This window comes from Oryctolagus cuniculus, chromosome 18 (genome assembly GCF_964237555.1).
Source record: "Oryctolagus cuniculus chromosome 18, mOryCun1.1, whole genome shotgun sequence".
NCBI classification, from domain to species: domain Eukaryota; kingdom Metazoa; phylum Chordata; class Mammalia; order Lagomorpha; family Leporidae; genus Oryctolagus; species Oryctolagus cuniculus.
In genome coordinates this window covers 18,843,650-18,856,749 of record NC_091449.1, presented here as the reverse complement: position 1 = coordinate 18,856,749, position 13,100 = coordinate 18,843,650, and the positions used below count along the sequence as shown (strand labels likewise).

Genomic DNA, 13,100 nt, shown 5'->3' with positions numbered 1-13,100 from the left:
CTCCATCTCCATTCATCTCTCTCTGTCCCCACTCCTCATCCCCCTGCCTCCCGCCCACTTCCCACCTTATTCGGGGGTCCTGCTGAGCTGATGACCACCTGCCCGTAAGCCCGGACATTCGTCAACCACTAACTGGCTTCCTTGCTTGGCTACTGCCTGTCTGGAGGGTGGGACCCCAGGGGACACCAGGGCCCTGGGATTTGGGGGTAGGGAACTGGAGATCATAAGAGAGACTCTGGCTCAAGTCCAAGAATTTTTATTAATGAACAAAACTACTCCTGTAAAGAGAGACGAGGCTGAACGGGCCCCTTTCTAAGTGGCCACAATCCAAGGCTGGTGAGAGAGGGCGAGAGTGCATCACAGGGAGGGGACCCCAGGTCCAGCCGGAGGAAGCGGGAGGGAAAATGAGACGCTGGGGGTCGGGGTGGGTCCAGGGACCCTGCCCCAAACTGTCCCAGCCCATCACGACCCCTCCCCCGCGGACAGGGACCTAGCAGGGAGCGGCTGGCCCCAGAAGTGCGTGTCTGAAGCGGCCAGTGTGTGCAAATCAGCAAGGAGGGGTGCGGAGCCGCTGCCCCCGCCTCACCGCCCCCTCCCCAAACAGGCAGCAGAAGCAGGGGTGGGGGCAGCGGCAGTATTGCTTTACCCATCATGCATGGCAGCGGGTGGGCCATGGGGCTGGAGGGAAAAGGCTGGCTAAGCGGTGCCAGCCAAGCCCCGTGCCCCCTCCCACCCTGGCGGCTCCGTGAACAGGACTCAGAGTGGCCGGCCCCCTGCTGGGGGTAGGCGGAGCCTGGACGCTGGCGTTAGGGCTGGCTCTTCCTGGAGGCGGAGCCCTGGGGCCTGCAGGGGAGGCAGAGGCTGGTGGAAATTAGGGTTTTAGCGGGCTCACACGCCCCAGACCCCTGCCCCTGGCCAACCACCCACCCACCTTACCTGGGCTATTCGGCCACCTGCACGCCCGTGCAATTCTCTTTGCTTTCTGAGGTGATGGCCAAGTATTCCGAGCTGGGGGGCAGGGGGTGGGAGAGGGAGCCGGGTGAATGATGATGACCCCATAATCCACCCCCACGGCCACCCGACCCCCAGGAGACTCAGAGACCCCCAGGAAGGGGCTCTGGGCTGGACGGCCTAAGGGCCTGGACCCCTGAGTTTGAGGCAGGAAGGGCTATGACCCAACAGCACCCGATCCCACGCTGGGCCACGGAGCTCATGCCGCCGCCCCCGGAAGGGCCCCCACTCACGCGTTCTCCTGCGCCGCTGCCTCCGTGGCGGCCGCGATCTTCTTGTAGCAGTACACCATCTCCGCCACGAGCCAGATGGTCAACACCACGATGAGCACGTACATCATGATCTCCGACACGATGGACGCCATGTCTCTGTTGGCTGCAGGGGCCAGGCAGGGTCAGGGCGGGGGCCGAGGCCCAGGTTCAGGAAGCCGGACGGCCCCAGCGTGCCTCGAGCTTGCTGTGTGAGCTGGGGGAAGTGGCCCGCCCCTGCCCCGAGTCTGGTCCACAAGCTGTCATGGTCACTGTGGTTGCTAACAGCTGGCCTTGGGTGGGCCTGGGCACACCCTCCACCTGATTCCCCTGGTAAGCTTCTTCTCTGTAAAGATTTATTTATGCACCTCTTTATTGGAAAAGCAGAGCTACAAGAGAGAGAGAGGATTGGGGCTGGCGCTGTAGCATAGCAGGTAAAGCTGCCATCTGCATGCCGGCATCCCATATGGGCACCGGTTCGAGTCCCGGTTGCTCCACTTCCTATCCAGCTCCCTGCTGATGGCCTGGGAAAGCAGTGGAAGATGGCCCGGGTCCTTGGGCCCCTGTATCCACATGAGAGACCCAGAAGAAGCTCCTGACTCCTGGCTTCAGCCTGGCTCAGCCCTGGTTGTTGCAGCCATTTAGGGAGTGAAACAGCAGATAGAAGAGCTCTCTCTCTTTCTCTATCTGTCCTTCTCTCACTGTAACTCTGATATTCAAATAAAATAAATAAATCTTGAGAAAGAGAGAGAGAATGAGAATCTTCCATCTGTGGGTTCACTCCCCAAATGGCTACAACAGCCACGGCTAATCCCAGCCAAAGTCAGGAGCTAGGAACTCTATCCGGGTCTCCCACGTGGGTGCAGGGGCCCAAGGACCCGGGCCATCCTCCACTGCCTTCCCAGGCGCATTAGGAGGGAGCTGGATGGGATGTGGAGCAGCCGGGACTGGAGCAGCCAAGGGCTGCCCGTGTCTCAGGTGGCAGTGGCACCCTCTCTGCCACTGCGTCAGGCCCCACTGTAGCTGGACGGCACACGTGTGTCATCCGGGCAGCTGTCAGGCACGGGGCCTAAAAGCTGAAGCTTTGCAGCCAGAAGGCACAGGTTCAAATCCTGGCTCTGCCACATGCCAGCTTTATGGCCTTGAGACACTGACTCTGGCCCTCCATCTCCCCGACTGCAAAATGTTGATCATCATAAAACCCTCCTTCATGGAGCGCTGTGAGAATGAAATTCGCGTCAAACACCCTTAGAACAGTGCCTGCCCATATAAACACTCGCTGCACGTTTGTATTAGTAACGCCACGCACTGGGCAGTGCAACCTCATTGTTGAGCTGCCTGGACTTGAATCCTGCTCTGCTTCTTGCAGGCTGTGTGACTCCACTTCTCTGAGCCTCGACGCCCTCCCTGTGAATACCGAGAGCCTCTCACTGGGCTGCGGGGAGGAGCGAATGAGTCCCCATCACGCGTGGCTGAGCACACCCGTTCCGCAGCACGGGCCCTTGCTCTAGCCACTTTCCTCTCACGGAACCTAAATTTAAGCTGTACAAGGAGCACGTACAGCCAGGGGGCCAGCGTCGAAGGCTGATCTGATGGCCGTGGTTGGCTCTCACAGGTGTCCTCCCCCGCATCCCAGGTCCCCCCACCCCCCGCCCTAGGATGGCCGGGCTCCTATCCCCGCCCCATGTATGGTCTCTCCTCTCTTGTGTGCTGGGCATCCCGTACAGATAGCACTGGCACTCTCTGGGCCAGAGGGAGAGAGGGTACAAGTCAGATGCGCCCTATGACTCCACATCCCGCAGGGGGAGTGGGCCAGGGCTCCACAGCTCATTCAACCATGCGCTCATTGGTCACTGTCTCCCGCAGCAAGTGCTTGCTCCCAGCAGCCTCTGTGCTGAGCATCTCCCCAACTCCTGGAAAAATTCCCAAAGGCAGGGCTCGTCCCCGCTCCCCACCTCCACGGACCTCAGCCACCATGCTGAGTTGGATACTTGTTGGACAAAGCCCAGGCATTGGAATTCTTGCTCCTGCCCCCTTGGAACTCCTCACAAGCCCAGATAAATTAGGGCAGTGATGAGCATGGATCGGCAGCTTATTTTCCAGAGAAGGACTCTGAGGCCAGAGAGGGGCTGGAGCAGGGCTAACGATGCACAGCCCAGAGTGCACTCAGAGCCGGGATTCAGGGTCCGGGCTCTGGTGCGCTCTGCAAACCTTCCGCAGTCAGAGAGAGAGAGACTTGGTGAAGTTGGGAACAGTGGAGCAGCCCGCAGGGACACCCAGGAGGCAGCCAGATGGGAGGCAGGGGCAGAGGGCAGCTGCTCTCGGGGCAGGGACGGGGCACTCTCTGCCGCCGACCTCCCAAGCGTCTCCCTTGCCCCTCTGCCCCAGTATCACCTCTGCAGGACGTTGCTCACCAGCCTCAGCCACACGGTGCCCTGGACGGTTGCCATGCACACCGTGTGCTATCACTGTCCCACTTGTCCCCATCGCGCGCCCCGGCCTCCGGCAGGCACCCCCACCACCCCCGCCCGCTGCCTCCTGTCATCGTCCACACTACTCCCAGGGAAGTGCTGTTCTTCCCACGCCACTTGCCATCCAGCTCCCCGCTAAGGCGCCTGGGAAAGCAGTAGAAGATGGCCCAAGTCCCTGGACCCCTGCCACCCACGTGAGAGACCCAGATGGAGTTCCTGGCTCCTGGCTTCTGCCTGACCCAGCCGCAATGATTGCAGCCATTTGGGAAGTGAACCGGAGTTTGGAAGACCTTTCTCTCTGTCTCTCCCTCTCTCTGTAACTCTGCCTCTTTTAAAGAAATATTTATTTATTTATTTATTTGAAAGACAGAGTTAGTTACAGAGAGGCTGAGGCAGAGAGAGAGAGAAGTCTTCCATCTGCTGGTTCACTCCCCAAATGGCTCCAGCAGCCAGGGTTGGGCCAGGCTGAAGCCAGGAGCTAGGAGCTTATTTTGGGTCTCCCACAAGGGTAACAGGGGCCCAGGCACTTAGGCCATCTTCTACTGCTTTCCCAGGCCATCTGCAGGGAGCTGGATGGGAAGTGGAGCAGCCAGGACTCGAACCGGTGCCCATATGGGATGTCGGCACTGCAGGCGACATTTTAACCTGCTACACCACAGCACCAGCCCTGATAAATAAATCTTTAAAAAAAGAAGTCATTACCAGAGTATAGGTTGATGGGTAACACTGAAGATGGCAGATTATTAATAATAACAGTAAATGGTGAGGCAGGCAATGTTAGTGATCTGATCATGTTGTAAGCAATGCAAAAATCTCCTAGCAAGGGGTGGGCACTGTGGCACAGTAGGTTAATCCACCTGTGGTGCCGGTGTCCCACATGGATGTCGGTTTGAGTCCCAGCTGCTCCTCTTCAGATCCAGCTCTCTTCTGGATGGTCCTTGGGCCCCTGCACCCATATGGGAGACCCAGAAGAGGCTCCTGGTTTCAGATCAGCCCAGCTCCAGCCATTGCAGCCATCTGGGGAGTGAACCAGCGGATGGAAGACCTTTCTCTCTGTCTCTCCCTCTCACTGTCTGTAACTCTACCTCTCAAATAAATAAATAAAATCTTTTAAAAAAATCCTAGCAGGATGAGTCAAATGGAATACACCAGGGGTATTTAAAACCTCATGGAAAATACAGATTATGAAAAAATGATGCATGCATGCATTTTACAATTTTTTGCACCAAAATGAACTTATTTTTAATTCTAGGTTTTTTTTTGTTGTTGTTTTTTGGTTTTTTTTTTTTTTTTTTTTTTTTTGACAGGCAGAGTGGACAGTGAGAGAGAGAGACAGAGAGAAAGGTCTTCCTTTGCCATTGGTTCACCCTCCAATGGCCGCCGCGGCCAGCGCGCTGCGGCCGGCGCACCGCGCTGATCCGATGGCAGGAGCCAGGTGCTTCTCCTGGTTTCCCATGGGGTGCAGGGCCCAAGCACTTGGGCCATCCTCCACTGCACTCCCTGGCCACAGCAGAGAGCTGGCCTGGAAGAGGAGCAACCAGGACAGAATCCGGTGCCCCGACTGGGACTAGAACCTGGTGTGCCGGCACCGCTAGGCGGAGGATTAGCCTAGTGAGCCACGGCGCCGGCCTTAATTCTAGTTTTCCAAGAACTTTCTGAAACCCCTTTCTTCTTCAGTCTCATGGGTTGTGATGAAGCTGTTTTATGCCATCACGAGTAATAGTACACAGACCTGCAATATGGCCCATGGATTTTGTTGTTGTTGTTTTTAAGATTTATTTATTTATTTGAAAGTCAGAGTTACATAGAGAGAGAAGGAAAGGTCCTCCATCCACTCCCCAACTGGCCACAACGGCCAGAGCTGCGCCAATCTGAAGCCAGGAGCCAGGAGCTTCCTCTGGGTCTCCGGCGTGGGTGCAGGGGCCCAAGGACTCGGGCCATCTTCCACTGCTTTCCCAGGTCAGAGCAGAGAGAGGGAGAGCTGGATCAGAAGGGAAGCAACCAGGTCTCGAACCGGAACCCATAAGGGATGCCGGCACTGCAAGAGGAGGAGGCTTTGCCCGCTACGCCACAGCGCTGGCCCTGGCTCATAGGGTTTTAAAGGACTATAGCGCAGCATGGTGGGCCGTGATGAAAACACGATCGTGGGGTGGGGAATGTTAAAAATCCTCCAGTACGCGGCCAGTGTTGTGCTGAGCAGGTTAAGCTGCCACCTGCCGGCATCCCATATCGGCGGAACACTGGTTTGAGTCTCGCCTGCTCCATTTCTGATCCAGCCTCCTGCTACTGTGCCTGGGATAGCAGCGGAAGGTGGCCCAAGTGCTTGGGCCCCTGCCACCCACTTGGGAGACCTGGATGGAGTTCTTGGGTCCCTGGCTTCAGTCTGGCCCAGCCCCAGCCAATGCAGCCATTTGGGGGAGTGAACCAGTGGATGGAAGATTTCTCTCTCTCTCTCTCTGCCTCTCTGTCTCATTCTGCCTTTCAAATACATTAATTAAGCTAATAACCACAAAACCCTCCAGAATGAAGGATGCTGATGAAGACGCGGGCGGGTGTCTGGCAATGTGGACTCGGTGTGGTGCAGAGTCAAGTGTAAACGCTACTCTACCGTGCATCGTGTTAACATAAAGGTCGTCCCATGATACAGTGGGCGAAAATCGCGAGGACAGGGAGCTAGCGCCCTGTGAGCACACAGAGAACTCGCATGCTGCTAAACACTGGTGAGAGTCCGCAGTCAGTCTCCTCTAAGCCCCGCCTCTGCCCGCGGTGAGGACGGCACCCCAGCAGGGCCCCACCCCCCAGCCTGGAGAGCAGCCAGCTGTGACCAGTGCCCCAGGCCACCTGCCCCTTCCGCTCCCCCACAGGGCTGGACACGACCCCTCCGAGGCAGCCCCACGCCAGGGGGGTGGGGTGGGGGGGCTCCAGCCACCATGGAGTGGCTCCCGTGGCCTCCCACTTGCTTCTGCTCTGATACCAGACATCAAAATGCTAATTCTGAAAAGAATCCCACAGGCGCTGGCTGACAACAGAGTACGGGGAATCATGCCAAGGACAAAAATGGCAGACGCCCAGGCGGGGCTGGGTTCAACTCCAGGTCCCGGTTACGTGGCCTTGGCCACGTGACCTCACCTCTTCTCGGTCCCCCACCTGCAAAATGGGGACACTGAGGCCAGCGCCTGACTCATTCAAAGGAAGGGCGATGTGTGATGACGATGATGATGAGTGCGTGCACATGTGTGTATTGCAAGTATGCACACGTGTGCATGCATGTATATGCAGCCATACATATGTGTGCATGTATGTGTGCACCCATGCGTATGCAGGTGTGCATGCTGTGGGCCCCGTGGGATGTACACGCATAGCTCTTTGCTGGCCCAAAGCCTGAGGCAGCTCCCAAACCCTCCAAGCCAATGAGTGCCAAGGCCCTGGAAAATTTCACTTTAAGTTGATCAGAAGATACAGCCAAAGGCCCTGGGGCAGTGGAAGCCAAATTGCTGAGACATTCAGAAACGGTCTGGACCTGGCTGCTCTCCGTGTGGCGCCACGCCTGCAGCGCCAGCCTCACCTGAGAGCCTGTTGGAAATGATTCCTGGGCCTACCCTCGTCTGCTGAGTCAGACACCTGCGTGAGGATCTGCTGAGTCAGCATGCCAGCAAGAACCAGATTCCCTGGGGGTGGGAGTGAAGGCGAGGAGCACAGAACACCAGGACAGAAGGAGGCCAAGGCTGCTCCGCAGCCTGGGCCACGGCGCCACCTCCGCAGACCAGGCCAGCAGCCGACATCCAGCTTTGGGCTCCAGCCCCACAGCCTGGGCGGCTCAAGCGGCTTAAACCCCACCTTGAGCGGCAATCCGCTGCCAGCCCTGCCCCCTACTGGACAGCCCCATGGTTCAGCCTGGAGACAGGAAGGCACCTGCCAGGGGCCACACAGCGCAGGTCCCTGTCTCTCTCCCAGGAAGTCTGTGGGGTGCTCTGACCTCGCCCTGGGCTGAAGGGAAGCGGAAGCGGAGGCCGGAGCTGGCGTGCCAGGGGCGCGGCGCTGGCTCCCCCTGCTGCCGTGGGCGGTTGGCTGGCCCTCCCTGCCATCTGTCCCTCCATCTGGCCGCAGGGCGCGGGGCGGGCTTACCCTTGTCCACCACCTCAAGGTGGATCTTCTTGACGACGCTGGTGTTGTACATGTAGTTTTCGAAGGAGAGCAGGCGGTAGACATGGCACTGGTAGTCGCCCGAGTGGTTGTAGGTGACATTGGTGATGAAGATGGACAGGTCCTGCAGGTCCTTGGTGCCCCGGCTGCCGTTCCACACCACGCGGCCCTCGAAGCGCTCGTCTTCCTCCAGCTGCAGCACCTCATTCTCATAGCGCAGGATCTGGGGGGCACCCGGGGGGCGGGGTCATTGCCTGGGCCTGTCTCCCCCATCTTCCCACACCGACCTGGCCCCAATTCCATCCCCTGCCCTGACACGCAAGGACACGCACGGCATCTCCGGCAGAGAGGGCACCCGAGACCTTGACTTTGCCTCCAGCCCTGAGCCACACACACTCACGCACACGTCCCTCAGCTTTCCTGGCCCTCACTCTCTGTGATTCTTCCACTCCCCGGGCAGGGGCAGGGGGCAGCCTGCTTCCAGCTCCCGCAGACCCCCAGCCCATGAGCATGTTCTAGAACTTCAAGGTGCCCCTGTTCTGCACGTAATTCACAACACACACAGTGCGTAAAGGGATCAAAGAAAAGTTCAACTGTCTGACTGATGTTCCAATGGCACCAGGACACCAGCTGTGCAGCAGGTGCATCGGCTCACCCAGGCCCACGGGCCGGGGACCCCCGTCTTCCCAGAGGAGGATGCCGAGGCTCAGAGGGGCTCAGCAACTTGTCCCAAGTCACCAGCTGCTCCTCGGGGGGGGGGGGGGGCCGGCATCGGAAGCCAGGCCGTCAACCACAGTAGGTTCTTCACGGCGAACAGCTGCACCCGGAGGTGCGGCCCCAGCACGGCGGGACCCCGTGCGCACCCCGGGCACCCACACACCTTGACGAACTCCTCAGTGCCCTTCTGGCGGAAGGTCCACTCCGTGAAGGTCTCGGCCGTGGTCTCGCTGCGGCGCTTGCAGGAGATGCACAGAATTTTGAAGGTCATCCCGTACACGGCCTCGGTCTCCGAGTCCACCTCCACGCAGCCCCCCCAGGCCGAGGACACTGCAGTGACAGTGGGCTCGGGTCAAGCGGGGACACCCGTCACCCTAGGCACTGCCAGCCCCTCCCCTCCACTCCCCCAGAAGCCATCTGCTCCCCTAACGATCATGAAGGCACGGAAGTGGATGCCTGGTCCCGTCTGGTCACTCATCTGCTCTGGGTCTCCGCTCCCCTCACTTGGTCAGGGGACAGAAGTGACCGTCTGCTGAGCAGGCGCTGGGCAGACCCCTGGGCCGGGTGAGGCCCCAGCGGCAGGACCGTCGGTGTCAGTCCGTGCGAGTCATTGCTGCCCAGGACCCTTCCCCCGGAGGTCACCTGGTCAAGGCACCAAAGTGACCAGGTGGCCGGCCCGGCTTTGTGGCTGTAGCAGAATCCTCCTGCCCTGTAAACTGCTCAGCCGGCACCCAGAGATGAGCTGGGAAGGGGGAAGGCCGGGGTAGGGGATGGGTGCTGGCACCCGGGCAGATCCACGCTCCTGGTCCCCAGTTCCAGTAGCCCCTGGGTGGTCCACCCCTGCTCAGCTTCTGCCTCTGCCCCTCCTGCCAGGCTCCCTCCCCTCCCCTCAGCTTCTCAAAGCTCACAGGGCTGTTCCCTGCCCCAGAACCTTTGCATCCCTACTGCATCCCCATTTCTTTAGGGCCCCTTTTCATTCCCTCGCCTGCTACCCTCCCTGCCCACCCCAGACCCCCGGGAGCTCCTCCGGGTAGTTTCCTGGTCTCCCAATCTCTTTCTTAACCACCAGGACTTCTGGCTGCCCCCTGGCTGCCTCTTTCCGTCTCCCCAGGTGCCTCTGCCTCAGTCTCCCCCACCTTCATCCTCCTTGGGGTCTCCCCAGGGTGCTAGGACTTTGTGTCCTGTCTCCACGCTGCCCTGCCGCTCCCTTTTCCAAACTCCACCCCAGATTCTCCCCCACCCACCTGGGTTTCCATCACTGTCCCCTCCTGCTTCCCCCAAGTTTCTCTGTGTCCAAGGTTCTCAGCGCTCACTCTGTCTCCCTCTCTGGGGGACTGTCCCCCACTTTCCATCCCCAGCCTCTCCGCGGGCCACTCAGGAGCACCCCGAATCCCTTCTGTGCCTCTGGCCCGGGTGTCCCCATCTCTCCCCGTCCCTGCTTCTCCCGTCCCAGCCCCCCCTCCCGCGGCTGTGGGTGTCACATTGCAGCCTGCGGGACTCCGGGAGCAGCTGACTCCGCCGTTACCTCGCCCCCGGCTGGGCGCCCGCAGCCCGCGACGCCGGTGCCAGCCCGGCCCCCGCGCGCCCCGGCCCCCAGCACCTCCACCGCCTCCCCGGCCCGCGCTCCCCGCGCACGCAACTTCGGGAGCGGACTTGACGGGGCCGGCGATGGGCCGGGGGGCGCCCGCGGCGCGGCTGCCCAGAGTCCCGAGCGCGAATGCCGCCGCCGCCGCCGCTGTCAGCGCCCGGGCCGGATGCCCCGCGGCGCACTCACCCAGCGCGGCGCCGACCACGAAAGCCAGCAGCGTCCCCATGGCTGCGCCGCGCCCCGCTCCCGGCCGCCGGTAGGAATAGCGGGGCGAGAGGCGGCGGGCCCCGCGGCGGGTCGAATGTCCCCGGGAGCGCGCGGGCGCAGCAGCTGCGGCTCTGGGACCGGCGGGCGGGGGAAGGGGGGGCGCGGCCCCCCCGCTCCGGTTACCGCCGGGGGCCCAGCCCCGGGGCCCGGCGTCCGGGCATCCCCGCCGCGCCGGCGGCGGCCGCTGCTCGGGCTGCTGCGCTGGCGCGCGCGGTCGGGCGCATCCGCCAGGTGCACCGACCCCGGCCCGGCTCTGGCTCGGGCGCGCCCGGGCGCGGACCGCGGTCTCCTGCGCACTGCAGCGGCGACGGCGGCGGCGGCGGCCCGGGGAGGGGGAGGAGAGGGAGGGGGCGGGATGAATCACCGCGGGGGGAGGGCGCGGCCGCCCAGCCTTTGCCGCAGCGGCCTCTCCGGGTGGCGCAGGCGCCGCGGCTTCTGGGCGCCCCCGACCCCTCCGGACTTTGGAGACTCCCCCAAAGCTTCGGAGTCTGAGACGGGCCACCCCGGAAGTCACAAGAGCACTTGGAAGGGCGGTTTGGGGCGCCGGGCTCCAGACTTTAAATGGAGGTCAGAGTTCGAGGGGGACGGGGCCGGCATCCTCAAGTGAGCACCCCCTCGGATCCCTGATATCTGCGGCCGCAGGTCGCCGGGCAGGAACCCAGGCGGGCAGGGGCGAGGCGGGGCGGGGCGGGGCGGGCTAGGGTCGTAGGTGATGCCCCAGGCCCCACGGCAGCAGGAGGGGCACCCCGAAACCCAAGCTGGAAAAGCCGTTTTGGGGGGTTGGAAGTGCCAAGTTTCAAGAGGGGCCTTCCGGATGACCCCCCCCCCATGCCCCTGACGTCATCTCCCATCCTCTCTCCTAACTCCACTCCGCTACCCAGACCCCCGGGCTGCTAGCCACACAGGGGGTGCATTCCCACCTCGGGGGTCTCCCCCTTGGCCCGACCCTGCTCAGCCCCGAGGACCCAGGGGCTCACCACTCGGACTCCTGCTTCAATGTCACCTTCCTTCCCCAGCGCCTCCTGTCCATTCAGGGCAAACTGCCTTCCCCTCCTCAGTGACCTCTTTTACTCTGCTTTAGTTTTTCTTTCCACAGTTGTCACCACTTCACGATAAGATTTGTTTTTTAAGGATGGAAAATACATTTTTAAAGGGTACATATTTATGGGTACTATGTGATGTTTCAATCCATGTATATACATTGTGTGATATCCAACTAGGGTAGATATATTTATCTTTTCAAGCATTTAACATTTCTTTATAGTGAAAACATCCCAAATCCTACCTTCTGGATTTTTGGTTTTCTTTCTTTTTTTTTTTTTTTTTTGGACAAAGTGAGCGCCCCTCCTTTGATAGTTTATGTGATCACTGCCTGGCCTCCAACCTGGGACGCGAGGTCCCCCGGGGGGAGGGCGCTGTCCTGTGCACCTGTCTCCAGCACCTTGATCTGTGCCTAACACTGGAGCTGCTCAGTACTGGCCAGCGCTCACTAAGCCCTTCAGATCTCCTGAACCCCCATTTTATAAAGAAACTGGGGCTGGAAAAGAGTCACGCCTTTGCCTAGGGCCATGCAGTGGCCAAGATGGAGCTGGAAACCTACTTCAGCCATGGGGGTGGCCGGCGAGGTTCTGGCAAAAGGACAGAATGGGGTGTGGGTTCTGGGCGGCCAGAGCCAGGGTGGGAGGGAGATTCAGCTTCTGGTGGTGCTTAGGCCCCAGTTCCCAGTTCTGGGCGGGGTAGAATCCCAGAATACCCCTGGCCCCGACCTTCCGGGCAAGAAGAACCAGGGCATGGGACAGGCCCAGGGCCGAGGGGCAGGGAGCCAGGGACACCGGACACCTTTGTGGTTGGCTTCCTACGCCAGCACCTCCTGAGCTGTGAATTCCCTGGCAGAAAATAACCCTCTCGCTGTTTCCGGGCCCTTCCTCTGGCGGGGGATGGGAGGTGGAGGCAGTGAGGCCAGGCCTCCGTGCGGGACAGGGGGCTGGAGGGGTCCTGCTGACAGCCTTACAGACTGGGGCTACTGAGCACCTGCTCTGGGCTCAGGGTCATCCAAGCACTTTCTAGTACTTCACTTAGCTCCTCCAACAAGGTGGGTGTAATTACAATGTCCATTTTACAGGTATGGGAAGCTGAAGCTGAGAGTGTGGGTAACTTGCTGTGACCCCACAGCCAGAGGGTGGAGGCTGCTGGCTCTGCCCTTTGCCACTTGCGGTCCCAGTCCTCCCTCCAGGCCCCGCCCCAAGCCGCGGCTCAAGCGATCCCGGCAGCCCTGGCTTGTGAGCCAGAGTTCTCCTCTTACTGCTCACTCACCGGAACCAGCACATAGGGTGCTGGGCTCTGCCCAGACGGGGGCGTTTGCCTCTTAGTCCATTTCCTCTCCTCCAAGACAACCTCAATCTGGGAGGGCTGGCGTGGGGTGGTGACAGGGCGAGGACCGGCATCTGAAGGTAGAGACCCCAGGGGGCCCAGGCCTGGAGTCTCCGCCTCCCCGGGGGTGACCCCAGGCCTAACGTCTTCCTCTGTCTACATCATGGAGGGTAGAGGCCACTTCTGGTCTTGGCGTGGAGCTCAGCACACGGCACTGGATCCCGGGTTGCTTCCTCCCCTCCATCGTTCTGGCCCACGTGAGGCTTTTACTGAGTACTTGCTCTC

General features: G+C 60.7%; 1 protein-coding gene across 5 annotated transcripts; it reads right to left on the bottom strand.

Annotated features, from left to right (window-relative positions):
- Positions 1 to 240: 240 nt before the first annotated feature.
- Positions 241 to 11,496, bottom strand: SCN1B (sodium voltage-gated channel beta subunit 1). 5 transcript variants are annotated; one of them, XM_070061816.1, is made up of 6 exons: positions 11,423 to 11,496; positions 8,754 to 8,920; positions 7,856 to 8,096; positions 1,245 to 1,386; positions 937 to 1,008; positions 241 to 861 (listed from the first exon to the last, which is right to left on the bottom strand). In XM_070061816.1, the coding sequence occupies exons 2-5, from the start codon at positions 8,859 to 8,861 to the stop codon at positions 942 to 944; spliced, it is 558 nt and encodes a 185-aa protein (XP_069917917.1). In that variant the 5' UTR covers positions 8,862 to 8,920; positions 11,423 to 11,496; the 3' UTR covers positions 241 to 861; positions 937 to 941.
- Positions 11,497 to 13,100: the final 1,604 nt, after the last annotated feature.

What these genes read in the sequence shown, in the direction of transcription:
- SCN1B (XM_051836037.2), bottom strand. Translation starts at nt 10,404, where the DNA reads ATGGGGACGCTGCTGGCTTTCGTGGTCGGCGCCGCGCTGG. An exon ending in CCTTGAGGTGGTGGACAAGG is followed by an intron (nt 1,387 to 7,855) that starts GTAAGCCCGCCC and finishes TGGCCCCTGCAG; the next exon opens with CCAACAGAGACATGGCGTCC. An exon ending in GCAGCGGCGCAGGAGAACGC is followed by an intron (nt 1,009 to 1,244) that starts GTGAGTGGGGGC and finishes CCTGCCCCCCAG; the next exon opens with CTCGGAATACTTGGCCATCA.